We start from the raw sequence: 20,802 nt of genomic DNA on the forward strand, positions 1-20,802 counted from the left end.
TCATGGAAACAAAAAGGAATGAGATGTTGCTCTGCTAGATAGTATTATCAGAATAATTACGACGTTATATTATGATATAAAAAGAATGATCCTGAAGCAAAAGCAATGCCTTGCATAGATAATAGGATAAAAGCTCTAGGACAAACTTATTCTGGTATTTCTAAAACCCTATTTTTTGATATATATATCCTTGACATAATTTACATAAAGATACTATAAACATTTACAGAGGCTTATAAGGGCAGAGAACAGCCTTCTAAGTCCTTGCGCTCATTCTGCAATGCTTCGTTATTTTACTTCTGCTTTTTCGAAGTCTTCATTCTGTATTTATGAAGCAGTCTATCAGTGGACTCACAGCAACTACTGTAGCCCCTAAATGTGATTTTGAGTGCAAGCTGCCATGAAAATGCCCACAACAGAACCAAGACCCTTCTTCTATATCCCACTACATTATTCTAGATAATAAATCTGCAAATGAAGCTTAATCTTCAGCTGGTTCTGCATCATCTTCAACTACTAGATCCTGCATAGCTAGTACTGTATCATCTTCTACAAGATCATCTGAAGCTGTTTCTGCATCATCTTCTACTAGAGCATACACCACTGCAGCCCTACTAGGAGCATATACCAAGAAGGAACAAGGTCGATTATCATACGATCCATCCTGCACATCGTGTTTTAGTAAGTTTCAATTGACACAAGAAGTAAGTTCACGTAGCATGATTAGCAATGGATATCACTACTGCCTTTGAGAGAACTCGGTTCACATAAGAATTCACTTTCACCCCGCCCCCCAAATTCCAAAAATAAAAAATAAAATACAAGAAACATGCTTGTACACAAAAAAATATCGTCTTACAAAAGTGAAGTGTTCAGCATTGTGGTCAATTCTGTTGAATCCACCAAACAATGGATCATCTGAATCCAAAACAATCTGCAAAATAACAGCACAGGTTTAACCATCTAGTTATGACAGACCTTTCAGCAATTCTGAACAATGATGAGAACTAAACTTCTCTGAAGATTTACCATAAGATAAGCTGCTTGAAATTTTAAATTATACTAATGCTTGCAGACATTAGAGGTCATATAATTCCCTTTCATAATGACCGAGATCTTTTAAGCCTTCAAGGAATAATATTTCTTTTGAGTAAGAATGTAAAGTTACACTCCAGTCTCAATACCACAGCCAACTGAATAAATGTATGCTATTTCAAGATTCAATGAAGATTGAATGATTTCCCACTACCAAAAAAAAAAAAAAAAGGATAAAAGAAAATTGAACGGTTGAACCTAATGCGGCTAGTTGAATACACAAGAAAATTCTTCCATCATAAATTATGCTTTGCCAAACAGTTCCTCATTCTAACTTGGCAATTCATTAATGAACAATTGAAAACTAACTCCTTTCAGAAGTCTATAGAAGGTATTAGTCTCATACACTAACAATTGAACGGGAGTATTATAAGAAACTACAAACTAAATTAGAGTAACAGAATGAACAATCACATATCCTAAGTTCAGAAGCATACCTTATATTTCCCTGGCTTCAAGCAACCAATCCGGTAATCAAAGTAGCTACTCGACCAGTGAAAATTGAAAACAAACACCAAATTTCCCCTTTCAAAGACTATGATCCTATCATCTTCGGCTTTACGTGATATATACTGGTGCTCTGAAGTCATGAACTGCAGAAGATACAGAAATAATCTATGACGTTGACTTCATTGTCAGGTGGTTTTCCTTAACCAGGATATGCAACATATTGGAGAAAGAATAGAGCAGAAGCTAATATGCATTAATCTTAAACAGAGACATATCAATCAATCAAAGCCTTAATCCCATAAGCCTTAAAGAGAGACATATGTACAAAAAATCAGTTTCTAGCAGCTAGGTTTGAGGCAGGTGTATCCCATGCACTTACTAAGTGTTTTTTTATGGAGTCTTAATTCTTAAATCTCAAGATTAGATTTGCTAGAGGCAGGAAGGAATTCATGCAATTCAAAGTGTAGCGATATGGGGCTCTTTTGGATCACATCTAGAAACTGTTAATGAACATCTCATAATTGCTGAAGGAGGAAGGAGGAAGGGGGGGGGGGGGGGGGGGGGGGGGAGGGCATTCAAAGGATCATGTAATTGAAAACCACTAATAGTGGTGGATGTCTACAGATATTGGCCATCGCAGGGGAAGGGATCTCTACTGTCTCCTTACCACATCCAATAATATACAAAAATCCCCTCACCTCACAAAAGTATTGTTCATACCTTTGATTGACAAAATTCAACCAAGTCATTTATAGGTCTGTTAATTTCCTTTCAGATGCTAGTACGAGTAGTACCAGTTCTATAATAATTCTGCTACTTGCATTATATTTTTTACCATCCCTCATAATACTAAAAATGAATCAACCAGCTTCCTTCCGTAAAGGCCATTGAGGGGAAGGAGCAGAGCTGTACCCAATCTGGTCTTCTTCCTAAACTTGTGTCCGAGACTTACGAGATTTTGTTTTCTGCTGACCCAAAAAGTTATTACAACCAACAAGAAGATACACAAGGACTTTTTCTTTGGGACTAATTACGATAGAATTTGCAGAGACAAGACAAGTGCATAGAACATTTTAGTTGGTTGACAAAAGACTAATTTACTACGACATCTGATTCCTGAGTCCCAATCAAAGCTTGGTATGGATAAGGTGATTAAATAACTATCATCACAGATCACCAGATGGCAGGCTAAAATTAGCCAAGATGATCCCTGGATTTGAAAAATTGTGACAACTTAGCAATCAATTTGAAGACAGGTGTTCACGCATTTCTTATGTGGTCAGAAATGAACGTGTTTCGTGGTGTTCAAGGTAGATATGCTAGACATGGGATTAAGGATAAATAATAGCTTTGCATAAACTTATTGATATAAAATAAGTGTTTAGGGCATGAGAGTAATGTACACTTCTCGTATTTTCTTTCCAATGTTCTTTTGCTGCAGCAGCGTGGTCCGAGGCAGTTCATACAAAATGTGACCAACTGTTCACTTATCACCACAATGTACCAAATGTTCAATAATCACCGTAATGTGGATGTGGAAAGATTAAATGGAATAGTGTTCAGCACTTCTATAAAAGTCAAAGAATACACACACACACACACAGTGTGAGCTTGGTGTGTGTGTGTGTGTGTGTGTGTATAGTCCCTAGTTTTGGGTAAGGTGGAGGTCATCCCTGGTATAGACACAGAATGACATCCTGTTAAGCAAATAGCTTTCTTTTAAAGAATATGCAAGAAAACATACACCATATTTTTCTTCCAGATGCTGCATAGCTTGATCAAATTCTTGCAGTCCACGATATCTAAGATAGTCTGCATCACCCTGAATACACCCAAAAAAAAAAAAAAAAATCAATTAAAAAATAAAAAGCTATTAGGATGGATAGATTATAGCACCTATTTTCAGATTCTTGGAAAATTTCTAGAGTCAGGTGTTCCACAAACAGGCAGAACTTCATTTGCTCAAAAGTTGAAAATGCCTAGTGAGTTTCATCTCCATGATATTTGTAACAAAGACCAATCTAGTTCCTATCCTAGCTTGTTTTGCTGTAGAACACTAACAACATTTTCTACTTTCTTGACAGCTTGTGCAAAAATCAATCCCCTTTCTCTCCTCTCTTATAATGGGATTCTGTCAAGAAAATTTAGCAAAAAATTTTGAAATTTCAAGTTGAGTTATGTTCTATCATTCATCACTCTTTATTTCAGCAAAAGGAAGGGCTGTGAGTTGCAAAGGACAGTTAAGTTGAGTCATGAAGGGATTATCAATAATTACAGTTTGCACCTAATTTTTATAGTATATTGCATCATCTCCAACGCCCTCATCACCACCGTACCAAATTTGACAAAAATCCAATCAATCAATCAAAACACAAGCATCAACTTTGTTGCTATTGTTTCAGCTAACCTGAGCACTAGAACTACTATTAAAATTGACAATTTCCAATTTCATAGACATTAAGAAAATTATCTCTTGGCCAATCAATTGTATGTGCTAAACAGATAGTGACTTATGCTTAAAATTCAGAAAAAATGAATAACACTTGATGAACTGTATAGAAGTCAACATTGTCCAAAATGGCTTACAACAACAACAACAACAAAGCCTTAGTCCCAAAATGATTTGGGGTCGGCTAACATGAATCGTCACAAGGAATCATACCAAAATGGCTTATAGACAAACAAAAATGCTTCACTACAAAATGAAGCTACTGTAAGTTAGGAACATACCAAGTCAAACCTTCGCCGACATTTATCATAACTGTTATTGTTTCCTGGGACAGTTTTACCAGTTGGAAGATGTTGATCCCCTCGTGGAAAATCTATCCACTCTGAAATGTATCAAAAGTCGAATCAGCGACCGTACAGAACTTAAGGATCCCATGTGAAAATTGCAAAATTCGATCAAATATATACTAATAAAGTCAACAAAATCATCAGTTTTACCTGGGTGGCCAAATTCATTTCCCATGAAGTTGAGATATCCTTCTCCACCCAATCCCATAGTAATAAGTCTGATCATCTTATGCAATGCAATTCCACGATCTATTCGTGGTGTTGATGGTCTATCCACAGCCATAAAATCATACATATCCTGAAATCATTAGCAGATCAGAATGCAGAATAAACATTTGGTTCATATTAGCAGTTGGAAACAGCAGAATGATATAAATAGGGAAGATAAAGAAAATATGAGCACATGAGAAAGGGTCTCTACAGCAGCAGTCTGCAGGCCAAAAGTTCACAGCTCAAGGTTAAATCTGCTTGTACGCTGCAGACATTGACAGGAAAGCCACGATAGGGTATCCGTGTATGACAAATTATAAACATCTGACATCTAATATAAACTGCAAGGGATATATTTTTAAGGATTAAGAGAATGACTTGCGCATTAGGGGTACTAATCAACAAGGAAGAATAAAATATGCAATCAGCAGGGTAGGATATCTTCCAGTCTGGAAAGGACTATATATAGGCTTACAGGAGTTATAGTCAACAAAATGGCAGAATATGGGACATTCATTGCTGTCATTATTGTAGCTGCTATATCAGTATCATGACCAAAGACATTTATTCCTTGAATGTTATATTGTTTCTTCTCCGACGTTATATTGTTTTTTTCTCCACTAGGGTACAAACTTCATGTTTTCACCATAGTATTTTCATCTTATAAATTTTTGAAACATTGCAAAGACTGTTTATCATATTTGTGTTTCCAGACAATAACCAGTAATCAGTCTGCCATCCAATTAATAAAGCATTGAAACTACCCCACCCCAACCCCACCCCACCTACCCCCTACCCCAAAAGTAAAGTAAAATCCCCAAAAGCCCAAAATGAATAAGTCTCTGAGCAATCTACACATTTAACAAGAAAAATTATTTTAGTACAATAACCAAACTATAGTGTTAATATGAGTAGAAAACCACGGGGAAGGAGAGGATCAATGAGTCATGTATTGCTTCTGCAGCCGAAAGGCATAAAATTAAGAGCACAAATGGAAATCTCACTAAGCGGGATTTTTATTATATTAGTCCATCCAGAAATGACAGTAACCGGAATGGGATCAAAGCTGCCTTTTGATCTCAGGTATGACAAGTCAAATTAAGAGAAATAATGTGATAGTTATGCAAGCACTTAGAGGTCAAATCCACAATACTTGGGGGAATCTACCAAGCTATTACTTTGAAAAATAATTAAAATAAATAATCACCACATAAGCAGCCTGAGCCCAGAGGTACAGACTTACAGTGATATTACTCAAGTAATCATACATGTTCAGTAACGTATGTTTGATAGATAGTATTCATTGATTTATTAAACATAATAATTCAATACCCTTACATATCACCAGCTTGTTATTATGTAGATGTCATCTACTGCAAATTTGAGCATCAAACCAAAAGGGGGTTTGACATGGACCCTTAATTTTTTGTGGTTTAGCTTCTATAACTATAAGAAAGATACCATATGATGGATCTGCAAGAGAGCGTAAAGAAACTCAAACAAATCTGAAACAGGACTCATCTAACCTTGTCCATCAACCAAAATGCAATCGTTTTGTCACCGACTAGAGCTTGGTCATGACTTTCAGCATATGATACACATTTCTCGGCCCATCGCCGGTTGGTCAGTGTGTGAACGATGTCACCCATTCTCCAATCTTCATCTCTTAATCTGCAGATGTGGTTGCCATACAAAAATGTCAATATCATTAATCAATTCATGTTTAGATGAAAAGACACTTAAGAAAACTTTGCACCTTTCTAGCAAAAGCTAATAATATTTGTTAGTAATAAACAAAGATTGATCCTCGCAAACAGATAGTGTTATGTTAAATAAAAATAAATAGTAAAAAAGACTCATTCTCAGATTATTGGTTGGTAAAACTGAGGACATGGGACGAATTCTTTCTCACAAACTGAAAGTATAATGTTATGCTTCACAGTTAAGATATTACATACAAATCTGTTAAGAGAGAAATAAAAGCATGTCTCCTATAATATACAAAAAAAATATCAAGGCTGCCTAAACTAGTTGATTCTTCTTATGTTAAGCCACAGCAGACAAACTAAGTTCCTTAAAAATTGCATAAACAAATAGACTGAATGGATTAGACTTTACTTCAGTATATGCCCTGGAAAGGTTTTAACTGTTCCCCAACAAATCAAGTTGACACATATTTTAACTCTGCTATATAACCCTCTTGACCACTTCCAAATCCTTATCCTAACATTAATGAATGGGATAGAAGTCCGTCTAAAATGTGGTTCTCAAAGAAAATACAGAATTTGATCACATATGAATACAAGTCAAACATGATCACACATGCAAGTCCTATCAACAACTGACATAATATGAATATGATACAGGTCAGAACATACTGGAGAAGCTCTATCCATTTATCAGCAATAGCCATATGGAGACGGTAATCAAAACCAACACCACCATCTTGCGTTGGAAGGCCGAAAGTCGGCATTCCACTGACCTGTAAGCAGCAGGCAACAAATGTCTTTAAAAACATAATTTAGGAGAATAAAATACACCAAGGTTAGCAGAATACAGCTCTTCTCCCCTTGTTCAGGCCAAAGACAAGCCCTTACACACATTGCTAGAAAAGAAAACATGATGATAAAGTTACATACAAAATACATAATTAGAAAAGGGTGTTTTTTTTTTTTTTTTTTTAATGCAGAGGTACAGGAACAATATTTTCATCGCCATAATTCGCAAACTTCAGAATATGCTCAGTTCTTTCACCTTCCACTAAGCTAAGCTTGTGCTAACTTATTTACAATAAGTTTACTTATTGTAGTTGTGAACTGAACTTAGGTAGTCTTCATCTGATCGTATTGGAATGGTATCAAATCTTATTTTTCATGAAACTTGCTTTATATTAAAACACAACATAGGCAAAATAATTCTGATCTCGTGAAAAAGGGGGAAAAAAATTATTGATAAAAAGAATTTCTTAAAAAAAAATTAAACAAATGTACACTACATCAAACCGTGAGAAAATGAGTGATATTAATGATCAAAATGTTTGTCCCCAATAATTTCTAAATAAAATAATTAACAAAAGTTAAATCAGCATTTTTGGTAAATAGAAGTACATAAGGAATCAATTCAGACTTTAAGTGATCAGCAACAAGTGTTAGAACTCAATAAAATACTAAGCATATATCTTAAAAAGATGAGTGACATACATCTTCACCAATGGCTATAGCCTCAGGAAATAATCCGTGTATCATGTCATTCACCAGCATTAGGTAATTCACAGCATCCACATCGGTTGCAAAACCAAAATACTCTTCATAATTTCCGGTAAATGCTACCTACAACAAACAAAAAAAAAAAAAACAGAAAAAACATCTGTCAACACATGATTAGAGACCATCAAAGAGAAAAAACATCTGTCTACCACGGAAATGATGCTAACAAAATAATTTCAAATTGAAGATGAAATGCAAGTTTTTTATATGATAAAATCTGGTAATTTCTAAATAAAAGATGAATAGATGAGCAAGAACACAAAATACTTTTTCACGACATTTGAATTCTCCAGACAAAAAAGAACAGTATATTGAGCAGAGTTTCCATATTTCTAGTTTCCACAGATACTAAAATTAAGATCAGAAATCTTGTTGTCTTCAAGAACAAATTTGAATATAATGTCAATAAGATGATAATTTGATGTCATAATAAGTAAAACAAATAAGCGAAGTGCAAATTGGAGGTCTTGAAAAAGGGAGGTCAAGTTTTACCTGCAGCCCATGATGAGTGTACATCATTGAAGTTACACCATCAAATCTGAAGCCATCGAATTTGTATTCTTCAAGCCACCATCTCGCATTAGATAGAAGATACCTGAGCACCTACTGAAGATGACACATAAATTTACACTGACCAAAAATGGAACAGAAAGCATACTATTCACAAAGTGAAGAAGAATACTTACTTCCCAACTTCCATAATTGAAAAGACGAGAATCCCACATCCAATGATACCCACGTGATCCAGAGTGAAAGTAGTGGCTATCAGTTCCATCGAACATGTTCAGCCCATCTAGTACATTGTTTGATGCATGGCTGAATTTCACAAAATATTAAAAAAAATATAGCGAGAATCGTACACAAGTAAAATCATAATGACTTCCATACTAAAGAAACCTCAAAGCTCAAACTAATGGTCATAAAATCATAATACAGTTTTACCTGTGCACAATATCCATCAAGACGACGATACCAAGCTCGTGAGCTCTATCTATCAAGGACTTGAGATCTTCTGGAGTACCAAAACGACTGCTTGGTGCAAAAAAATTTGTCACGTGATACCTAGGAACAAAATATGAAATATTAATACATATACAGATACAGCATATGAGACAGATATTGAGGCATAAAAACGTATCCCGAGCATGCAACCGCCAAGCTTAAGAAAGAATATAAAAAATATACGAGCAGAAGTATTTGGAAAAAGAGAATCAATAGAGATGTATTAAATGTACCCAAAGCTAGCATAATAGGAATGTTCCTGAATAGCCATTATCTGAACAGCATTGTAGCCCAGTTTTTTTATTCGAGGAAGCACATCATCTCTGAAGTTTGCATATGTATTAATGATTGGTTCCTGCAACTCACATTGAGGATATCAAAGCATAGTACAGCTTTCAGAAATATAAGAAACTGTAAAAGAAACATGTGAGGAGAACTACATAGTCAAATTTGTCACATTCTAATGATGAATTGATGACTTAAGACACTCAAAGAGGAATGGATACAGTGGACTAGTGGAGACCGTTTGTTGGATGACTTGACAATGACAATGAAAATGGATGAAAGCAATGATCTGAAGTTTCATATTATCATCGAAATAAAACAAGATTGCCTTTTAAGTTGACGAGAACATGAACTGACCCATGTGTAATGGAAAGCTCAGTGTTGGGTAAGACTATATAAAGTTGAATCAAATATGGAGTAATACCGATGGAGAACATCTCATTCTGAAATACTAAATAAATCAATACCCCATATTATTACTAAAAAAGACTGCATTGAGGGATTGCAAGCTAAAAACTACTTGAAGAATAAGAAATGAATATCTCCAAATGACTATCAAATAAGCTAACACCTCTATTTTTGATTTTCTATTTGGAATGTGCACACTTGACCAGTTTTTACTTATTATATTTTCTTCTTCGAGACTATTGTGAACATGTAAAAAAAAAAAATTCCCCTTTTTCTACTAGTTTTCGACTTTTGACAAATATTTAAAGGGGAAGTACATCTTTCTTGAATGTCTTTGATTAATATGTTGTAGAATACACACATGTTCAGATAAAACATACGAGCAGTATTATATTACACTAACAACAACGAATACAAGGGAAGACCAGCAGTCCCAGGACTATATTAGAAGCAAGTACAGCTTACAATCTCTTTGAACATCTGACAAGGAGACCACTGACAAACATCTACATATTCATTCATTTCACAATAAGGTTAATCATAAAGGCATGGTGCATGCATTCGTCGTAATTCCTATATATTGTTAGACTGTACTACAAGTATCAGAAAGGTAACACAGTTAAGAACTAAAGAACTGCTCAGATACATGATAATAGACTATTAGTATGTCTCAATACCTTAAAGTAAAAGCGTTTAGGTAATAAACGTAAAAATGAAAAAAGGAAAAGGAAAAAAAAAAAAAAAAAAAAAAAAAAAAACCTATCTCTAGAGTTATTTAAATTTTATGTGCATCACCGTATAAGACACATAATATCCAAGTTTAACATTTAGTGGTCATGTGATTAAGAAAGTTACAATTCCAAGGAAATTATTACCTGTGAATTGAAAAGGTATTTTAATATAACTATAGGATAACGGGAGTAGGACTTCCCAAAAAATAATTCCCCTTGCTTGGTTGGGAGTAGGTGAGTCATCTCATCCACGTTATGGAAGTGGAACTTCCCCCAAGAAGTCGCACTTCGTATGTTTTATCAATCAAACAGCCTTGTACCTTTCCACTGGTCTGGAAATTTTATAACCTATGTATTTACATGTTCACTAAACAAGCACTTAATTGAACAGAGAATAGCATCTCATACATCATCAAGGCAACAACTCAGCAAAACATCAAAAATATTAAGTATTTAACAAAAAAGAAAAAAAAAGAGAAATATTAAGAAAATGATTCCATATTTAACATCGTCATTCCTAGGGAGAGAAGAAATACGCACCGTACTACTCATGCCAATATGCGACTCATAAATTCTTAGTGATTTTGGTCTCTTTGGTTGAGGGTGCTTGAAAACGTACTTTTCCTATAAGAATTACAACACAGAAAGTATTACTTCACTCATGGAAACAGAAAATAAGACATGTTAGCACAAAAGCAACAACTTTTACCATATCTGATATTAAACAGTATTTCTTACCTCTTCTGGTGGATCATAATAGATCCCATTGTATGGGATTTCACCTGGTGCCTGTACAGAAAATTTGATCCAAGCGGGGATAGAGTCTTTGATTCCAGAAGGAGTGTCCATGTGAATCTAAGAAATCAAATCAAAATTCAAGAAAAAAGCCATATAATTTTGATATTCAGTATACAATTTCTACAAGCTGATGTGTCAAAATTTTCTCCACAAATAAGCTGGAAAACCCATCTCCTACCCCACAATCTATTCTATAATGAACAAACATTACATTAGCACATTAATTTCCACAAGCTCTAGTTCAAACATTACCTTCACCCGAGAGCCATGAGGGATAGCCGATGAACCATCTGCATTGTTCGGCAAAAAGATTTCCCAAACACCAAATTCATTCTGCATTCACATAAGCAATTGCGGAAGTTGAAGCAGAAGAAGTAAAAACATACCAGTACACAATAAACAGACAGAGCTTTAAACTCATTCTCAGATACTAGCCAAGACCAAAATCAGCATCAAAAAGAAGAATACCTACTTTAAAAAGCTCTTATCTTACAGGGCACAACAATAATTTACCCTTTAAAGACACTAGGATACATACCAGAGCACCTAATATTTTCAAAAACAGAAACCAAAGTAATAAAGAGGTAGAAACAGAAGGTTATCTTATCAGGATCCCAATCTCTTTTAATATGAAACAGGACAAAAGTAGAGCAGTAAACAGCTAAACACATGCTTCCTCTAATCTTTTAGCTGTTTTGACTATCACACTTGCCAATTCAATGCTTTTATCATCCATATTTTTAGTCATATATCAAATAAAAAATTGTAAAAGGTTGATATTTTGAACATATACATTGCAACTAATCCAACAATCTATTAGAATTAACAATTTTTTTACAAAGAAAAATTAACATCTTTTTAACATGAGTAAAAAAATATGGTCAAAGTAGGGTGTATGATAGTTCAAAAGTCAAAACATTGCATTTAAACTAGAACATAGGAAATATTAGTACACATGTTTTAAATAGACAGCAGTTCATCATAAAGCTCATTCTCCATGATTGGAGTTATAAATTGGTACGGCTTAAGACAAAGCTTCCTCTATCATGATATTCAACTAGTTATTCAATGTTTTCATTGGATAATCTTCTTATTATTTGGAACAGATGGGGAGGGGAATGGGTAAGAAGATTAATAATTCAGTGATCTGATCTTTTTCGATTTCTCATAGACACCACCATTAGGAAATTGGATTCAACAACCAGAGTTCCCACTGGGAAGGAAGCAACTATAGCAACAAAGAAGTTCTATAGACGTACATACATCAGTAGCACATCAGATGGATCAACAATTTATCTTTCTTGCCTCCCTACCTTAACAAGACCATCATACAGCATTCCATAGATGTAGTGGCAAAAAAAAAAAAAAAAAAAAAAAAAAAAAAAAAAAAAAAGAACAAACACTGAGCACAATTTTCAAAAACAAAAATAGCATCATGGTCAAGAGGAATAGCATACCCGAGTCATAACATCAGCATTAGGATTCCAATTGTTGAAGTCTCCAACCAAAGATGCTGACTGTAAACAAACAGAAAAATGATGTACATGCAGAGAGAAGAAAAGAGGAGGAACAAACAAGTTCCTTAACGACAAAATTCAAGAAAAAGGGTAAAGGATACCATGGGTTCTTATTTTATTTTACTGACCAAAACAAGAAAATAACAGTTAAAAAAAAAAAAAAAAAAAAAAAAAAAAAAAAAAAAAAAAAAAAGAGAGAAAAGGACAAATGTAGTACAAATAAGTCGAAGATGACATTGCGACCAAGGCAGTATCAATAACAGCTCCCAAAAGCCCACAAATTCTTCCCCAATACAATTATACAATGCATAAGAGTAAATTATTACAACGAAATAAGATAAAACCCATGCCAATACAATTGAGAATCGCCACTCAAATGCTACCCTGACCACTTATTGGCTTATTGCTAGCTAAACTGCTACCTTGCCAAATACATTTAGTTTTTTTCTAACTAGTATTTTAACCTGATTAAAATGCTAATTGATACCTAAAACACTACTGCTGAATAGGGCCTAACTCATTGCATTGGTACAATAACTTCATCATTACCGCAATTGCTACACAAGTTACCTACATCAATTTGGCTGGCCGCTCAGACCAATTATGCCACAATGCATTTACTCAAAAAGGTTAGAAGTGAAGAATTCTTTCTTTTTATGTTGTAAAATTAAGATACTGCTCCATAGATATGTTAATATTTCACAATGACATTACCTTAAGTCTTTAATTGTATACTGGCCACAATAAAATCCTTCAAATACTCTTCAGGTTACAAAAAAATCTCTATAGGTACTCTTATATTCATCTAGTTCTAGTCTATCTTAGTAATCAGCATTAAACAATCTGTACAAGGTAGTTTCACTCAACATAATAAAACCATAGACCATTTGCACTATGCATTTTTTTTTTTCTATGTATGTAAGCAATGACCAAATTAGATACAGAGTCAAGGCAGAACAAACCTTTGCTCCAGGTGCCCATTCTCTGTATGTTATCCCTGCAGCACTGCATAATATTTAACATGAAAATTAAGAGATGCAAATCAAAAGCAAGAACACCTCTGCAAAAGATGACATCAGTCACTTCACACGATTATTTGTGATGTAAGGAACTTGATGGACAGATATAATGAATTCCAGCATCTAGACATATTGTAATTGATTTTCACAATTTTAAAGAGAAATAAAATAAAATAAAAAGGGTTTTTAACTGATTAATTTAGCAATAAAATAGCCGGGCACCAATGTCATAGTCCCAGAACAAATAGAGAGTTTGTTATACACACCCGGGTGCACCGTACACCCATGAGTATTTTGTTCTCATTTTGATGATTGTTTTTCATTTAATCATCAAATTAAAAGCAAAAACTAACCTCGGGTTAGTTGGGTATACGGTTCACCCGTGTGTATACAACAAATTCCACAACAAATATCATAGTCGCAAAGTTAATTGTCATTTTTTTTAAGGGAATACCACAAAACTATGCTACAAAATGATGATCAACAAGCAGAAATATTAACAGATGACCAGGACCACAGTAACCAAGTCATAAAAGAATCTCAATCCACATTCTTCAACAGCAACCAGATCCCAATCATAAACTCGTTGACAAAATCCTATGGCCTTATAGGTAACAATTGCAAAATTCTGGCTTCCTTGAATACTTCTTTCCAAGTATCTAAAGTCTTTCAAACTAATACTAACCGGAACACTCCTGCCTACAAAATAAATCATAGGGAATTGTATACAGCCTTACACCTAGATAATATATAGGTTTTCATTAGACCTTTGATCCAAAACACAACAGCTATAAACCATCTACCACATCGCAAAATAAAAAATTGACGCACAGATACACAAGCCATTTGAATTTTATTTCTTGTAACCCAAAGTCAAAGAAAAGTAAACTTAGGCCAAGTAGATTAAAGACAAATGATTGATTTTACGAATGACAACTTCCAGTACTTAGAATCACAATATTATACAAGCATAGTATATACCCCATTGTAGGAGTAAAATTTAATAATATGCTGGACACCATTATGACATCATCTAAAATCTGAAACATTTTCAAATTTCAAAGCCAAAGTCAAAGCTATTAGAGGATGCAAATTGGCCAGATAAGAAGTGACTAGGTGAACATAGGGTTTGAGGGGAAGGATTCAATTAACTAGTTATCTAATTTAATAAAGTACCTTTAAATAATACCCTTATATCTATTTCTTAAACTATAACAACACAACCATAACAAATCCATACTGCTTCCAAAATAGTATTCAAGCATTACTTCCTCTACTGTTGTTAGAGCATTTAGTCAACTTCAATTACTCCATTACTTGACATTTATAATTCCAATGTGCTATAATTCAGCAAAAAAAAAAGCCAATGTAATACTCACATTGCCATTTTAATTTACAAATGCAATATTACTCATTTGCTTAAAACGCCAAATAACAAACAACTCCTTAATGTGTTAATAACTTCAAAAGACACTTATTATGAAACATAGGGAGTAAGATTAATTTCAAAATAAAAAATGGTTAGGAAACAAAAAAAAAAAAAAAAAAAAAAAAAAAAAAAAAAAAGGTTAAACAAACTACATTTCTTTAACTCTAGGTTTCCCTAAGTTATATTTAATAGTATCCATACCTGCGAGTGAAACCCATCTTTTCATATCCGCGAGAAAATTCCTCCAAGCCACCTTCATACTTGTTAATTTCTTCACGCAATTTTCTGTACATTGAATATCTACAAAAGACAAACGATCAACATGTAAGTGTCCATATATTTTTAATTTATTTTATTAAATGTGAGCAGCAAATAAACAACTAAAACAAGCCAAAAGGAGCGTATGTTAAAAGACAAAATTATACCACGTACTATTTAGTCAAATGTTCTTAGGTAAAAAGGAATATTTATAATTAAAGAAAGTTATAAAGTTAGCAATGTAAGTATAATAAGAAAACTAATTCAACTTCTTAATGGATCCTATGAAACAACTCCAACGTCTTTATTTAAACATGAAAAATTATGGAAAGAATCATAGCGTGACTCCTAACCCAAATCTTATTATTGGCATAGTTGCATGGACTTGCACTGAAAATTCCCTCCATTTTGAGATAATGCCTTTCCTGTGAGTTTTAAGGCCATAAGTACTGCCCACTTCAATCCAGTGCATTTGTTTTAACATAAAATAAAGAATACATTTTATCGGTTAAAAAGCAACATCTAGTAAAATCTTTATTTCTTTTGTATTGTATAAGCTATGTAATCCCAGATATTAAAGCTTTCAAGTAGATGAAAATAAAAGATAGTTTTTGTATTTGACCGTAAGAATAGCCAAAATCAGCTGGATGTAAGCAAGCCCACAATCCCACACAGACACACACACTACACAGGCAGCTTCTTTTAAATTATATGGTTTCAGGAGCTGGAAAAAAAAAAAGATATATTCAAAAGAGGAAAAGGAAAAAACTCCCACAAACATTCTTAAAACATATATATATATATATATATATATATATATATATATATATATATATATATATATATATATATATATATATATATATATATATAGGGTCAAATGAGAAGTTTCTTAAAATGAGAAGGATGAGAAGGATTTAATGTGCATATATATATAAATATATATATATATATATATATATATATATATATATATATATATATATATATATATATATATATATATATATATATATATATATATATATATATATATATATATATATATATATATATATATATATATATATATATATATATATATGCCAACCATATTGTTGAATGATTCTTCAAAATGCATGAATCAAAAAACAAACCTAAACCTCCACTCTTCTCTCCAGTGACACTCTCTTAGGCGTGAATAAAGCAACCAGCATCACATGCATAACAAAATATAAAGATAGGGGAAAAAAATCTCACCGGTAATCAAGATGTGTACGATAATTTTTCAAAAGTGGATCGATCTCATATATTCTCTGCCCATTACCAGGTGGAGGAACGGATCTTCTGGTGACAGAATCTTGCACATCTATATCTTCGTGAGTATGAATTTCAGCCATAGATTTCTTATCAGCCACACTATCTGTGCCTCCTTTCACAGTTTGTACATGTAAATCATGGACACCCTACAGAGAGAGAAAAAACAGATGCACATTTAAGTTGAATAAAAGTGCATATTACAGGCAATGACAATGTGATTTAAACTATAACCCGCTCTACTAAGCATGTAACCTTTGGAAAAGTAGAAAACACATACTATTGCATGCCTAAAGTGCAGTGGGCTTTCAGACAGCATAACATAGTTGGGAAAACCAAAATAGTTACCAGATAGCAGCCAAAATAATTAAGTAAACTAGAATAAAAGATTTCCATTAAGGTTGCAGAGCTTGCAACTTTATATCTCCAACTTATGCACAACTGTATGAATAGTTGTTGATCAAATTAATCCTGACACATTGTGGCATAGGTTTTAAGATTTATGAAGCTGGTTTTCCCTCCTTTAATAGTAACCAAATATATGTTTATCAATAGCAACTACATTGACTGGTGCAGATGATTCTTGCCATCATTTTTCTTCCCCTAAATTAGGAAGTAAAAGGCATACCCAATTCAATCATCAGCTAGATATTATTAGGGGACACAAAAAATTGACAAAGAAGCCAAGTTCGCACCTCAGTGTCATTCAAATTTGAATCAGAACTTAAGCCTTCATCAGATGGAGAACCTTCAGCGTCACTGCCTGGAACAAGTACTTTTTGAGATTCCGTCAATGTTGCTGATGAAGAATCAGAATCATAGGGCTTCTGGGCGTAAATCTTCCCTAGAAAAAAGGCCAAAGATAAGAAGTTAAGAGACCAGCATATAGGGAGTGGTGATAGTAAGAGGAACAAGAATGACATTTGAACTCCTTCCCCTAAAGCCCTAGCAAACAGATATTGAACAGAACAAAGCATGAAAGACATTAAATAAACAAATAAATGTGCTGATTAGAAATGAAATCTGTAATTATAAAAACCCTCTGTATCTTATTCCTCCCCTAAAAACAATTGATGCTTGCATTATTAATTCACTTAAGCTAAAGATCTACACCTTAAATACAATTGTTAGATATTACACTTTTCAAACAGCACTGCCATCTGCAATCTCAACAGTCCCATAAGAGTATTTCCCTTGTTATGTATATCTAGTGCCATTACAGTTGTGAGATGCAGACTTGTATCTCAGGGGATGCTTCCCAAGGATGTAAAGCATGGTTAGCAAGCATTATTCTTCCCATTGACTATGTTTAGAGGCCTCCTTGTCCTCTATTATCATAACTCTTCGTTTTACTGCTCCACTTTTTCTTTGTCAAAAAATGACTCAAGCCTAACCTTTAATTATACAGAAAAGAAAAGAAAAAGATTTCCAAAGAAAGCTGAATTATGGCTTGTTGTTGCCATCTGGCTTCTAAGTGCATCAATTAAAAAGAAAACTTGGTCGTCTGCTATACCACTCTAGATCAATCGCTTCAAAGATGTCATAAATTATGTCCCCAAACGGACTTGTCCTCTATAGCATTTCCTACTACGCGAGATCATGGATCCAACTCGTCAACATGCCTAGGACTGTAAGATAAGTATGCCACTGATAATACACAAAAATAATAGACATGGTCATATCAACCAACAACCCAACCTCTCATTGTACGAATCAATCAAACACAAACAACACCTCCAAAATCCTACCACTCCTACAATCAAGCACAAACAATTGCGAAGATCAGAATTGCCCTGTTCTAATCATTACTCATTACATTGTATTTCAGACTTAAAACCTCCAAACATTAATTAAAAAAAAAAAAAAAAAAAAAAAAAAAAAAAAAAAAAAAAAAACTAAATTTCTTCACGAACTAAACCAATATACTACCAATTTCCCAAAATTCCTCAAAATTGACATAAAATTCGAAGAACGACTGAGAATTTCCACTATTTCTAATGTCATTTGTACCATCAGCCAACCAGACAACATAATAACAGAACAACGGCTCTCAATTGCAAAAATTCATGATAAAAATCATTATAATCAAAATTTTCAAACTCGCATAATACTTTCCCAAAAATCATAAATGCAACGCCAAAAATCCTTAATTTCCCCCAAAATCAATCATCCAACATTCAAAATGTCCACACAATCATGCATCAATTAATACTAACACCAAAAATTAATAACCAAAACCACTTATTCTCGATTTTTCATGAAATTCACACAACAAAATCAATGTACATTAAAATCAACAATGCAGAAATCAAACAAAAAATCAAATTCACAACACAAAAAAAACATTTCCAAATATCAATCAAAAATCATCAAAACATTTCCAAATTCCAATCAAAATTCATCAATAAAACAGCAATAAATCATAGAGAAAGAGTGAATACGAGAAAGAGAAGCGGAATTCTTGTTGTTGTTAAGGAAGACAGAGAAAGACGAACTCCTCCGATTATCGCCATGAAAACAGCTCGACTTATGAATAGACGGAACAGTAGTCGGAAGACGAATTCCAGAGATTGTATACACCATTGTTGAATGCTCGATTTCTTCTTCTGAGTTAGGGTTTCACATCAATGGAGAAGAGGAGAGAGAAAGTAGAGAGAGAAAGAGGTGGAGAGAGAAAACAGGGTCGAGCTTGGAAGTGAGTGAGAGAGAGTAGAAGAAGGAAGAGAGAGAGAGAGAGAGAGAGAGAGAGAGAGAGAGAGTATCGAAAACTGCCAACCAAAGGAGGGAAGATCTCACATGACACAGAAATCAGAATTAAAAATCAATTTATTTTATTATTTTATTGGAGTACTAAAAATGGAGGAATATTAATTAATTAATTAATTTAAATTTAAATACGATGTAAGATATTTTTAGTTTATTGAAACGTGTGCAGCAGAGATTGCATGGAGATTGGGTGACTACTCAGTTTGTTTGTTCCTACTCACTCTTTTTTCACCTTTCTTCATCCTCCATCGTTTATTTTTTTCTATTTTCATCTATACTTGTTTTAATTTGATCCGGCAATTCTAGTTTTATTTAACCTAAGTTTAGACGTTTATGATACTTGCTTGAACCTTTTGTTGATTTTTTTTTAATACGGAGTAATATAAATGTTATTCGAGACGTTATAATATAAGCTTTGATTTTAGTGGTAATAAAAATATTATTGTAATTCAAACGTTATGAGATCTATTAGAGTAGATTTTTCATACTACCTTATTTGTTTTTTATGTTATATTTATGTTAATATTTGATACATCCTTTTACTCCCGAACAATTTTACGACGATTTGTTGTAATATAACATTTTTATATCCAATTGTTACTCCATATGCATTTTCAAGAACGTTAATGGACCTGTCCAAAAAAAAAAAAAAAAGTTAATGGTAATACTCTAATACAGAGTAATTGTACCTCCATCTCACTGATCTTTTTACACTATTTTTATTTTATAATACTTGTACAATTATATTATGAGCACAATTATAGGAGACACAAGTGTCATGTACATAGAAAGTGATTTTTTAATGTGCAATTGAGCTAATTGGAAGTATTTAAAATTTAAGTGGAAGATAAAAGCAATAAAAGAAATAGTGCAACTAAAGTTGGTAGGAGATAACAATCAATAATATAAAAATACTCACATATCTCTACCATTTAAAAAGTTTAAATCTTATAAGTTATAACAATGTGCAAACATTTATACCCTTTTAAAAAATTTGATTTCTACTTTTAAAGCAAACTCTTATGAATTGTGTGCAGAATTCATATTGTGTATGAATTGTGTAAAATATTTGTTTGCTTATTTGTTCTCATTTAATATTAAGCGTGAACAACTAAGTTTGTGGCTTATGGCCAAGCTGAAAGAGGTTTTATATATAACAAGTTATGACGAGCGCATTGCATACATTAGCCACCCTAGCTAGTTATAATAAGAGTGTTTGAAGCACTAAACATCTCTGCTAAAAGAATAAAGTGTTGCAAATATTTCGGAGCAGAGTAATGTATGATCAAATTTGTCAAATTCCACCATTTTTTTCTATTATTATACTCCTTTCGTCCTTAAAAGATTGTTCATTGTAAATATTTTGACCGAACTTTAAAAAATGACCATAAATACATAGCGACATGAATTCAACAAAATTTCACTTGAATCATTCATGTCAATGTGCATTTTGTTAGGATTAACTTTTTTATATTT

The 20,802-nt window shown here is 33.3% G+C and overlaps 1 protein-coding gene across 1 annotated transcript; it reads right to left on the reverse strand.

Moving 5' to 3' along the window:
- Positions 1–32: 32 nt before the first annotated feature.
- On the reverse strand, positions 33–19,320 carry LOC145570576 (1,4-alpha-glucan-branching enzyme 2-2, chloroplastic/amyloplastic-like). Its single transcript, XM_081629698.1, has 22 exons — positions 19,002–19,320; positions 17,256–17,404; positions 16,504–16,709; positions 15,208–15,306; positions 13,521–13,563; positions 12,499–12,558; positions 11,294–11,374; positions 10,982–11,098; positions 10,784–10,867; positions 9,053–9,174; positions 8,760–8,879; positions 8,504–8,633; positions 8,310–8,420; positions 7,752–7,880; positions 6,930–7,033; positions 6,078–6,222; positions 4,492–4,639; positions 4,276–4,376; positions 3,290–3,367; positions 1,533–1,688; positions 860–934; positions 33–664 (listed from the first exon to the last, which is right to left on the reverse strand). Exons 1-22 carry the CDS (start codon positions 19,141–19,143, stop codon positions 482–484), a joined length of 2,583 nt encoding a protein of 860 aa, XP_081485824.1. The 5' UTR covers positions 19,144–19,320; the 3' UTR covers positions 33–481.
- Positions 19,321–20,802: the final 1,482 nt, after the last annotated feature.

The sequence above is a fragment of the Chenopodium album genome, chromosome 12, assembly GCF_948465745.1.
Source record: "Chenopodium album chromosome 12, dcCheAlbu1.1, whole genome shotgun sequence".
Classification (NCBI taxonomy): Eukaryota; Viridiplantae; Streptophyta; class Magnoliopsida; order Caryophyllales; family Amaranthaceae; genus Chenopodium; species Chenopodium album.

What these genes read in the sequence shown, in the direction of transcription:
- LOC145570576 (XM_081629698.1), bottom strand. Translation starts at nt 19,143, where the DNA reads ATGGTGTATACAATCTCTGGAATTCGTCTTCCGACTACTGTTCCGTCT. An exon ending in CTCATGGCTCTCGGGTGAAG is followed by an intron (nt 11,099 to 11,293) that starts GTAATGTTTGAA and finishes TTGATTTCTTAG; the next exon opens with ATTCACATGGACACTCCTTC. An exon ending in CATTTTGGTTGATGGACAAG is followed by an intron (nt 4,640 to 6,077) that starts GTTAGATGAGTC and finishes TAATGATTTCAG; the next exon opens with GATATGTATGATTTTATGGC.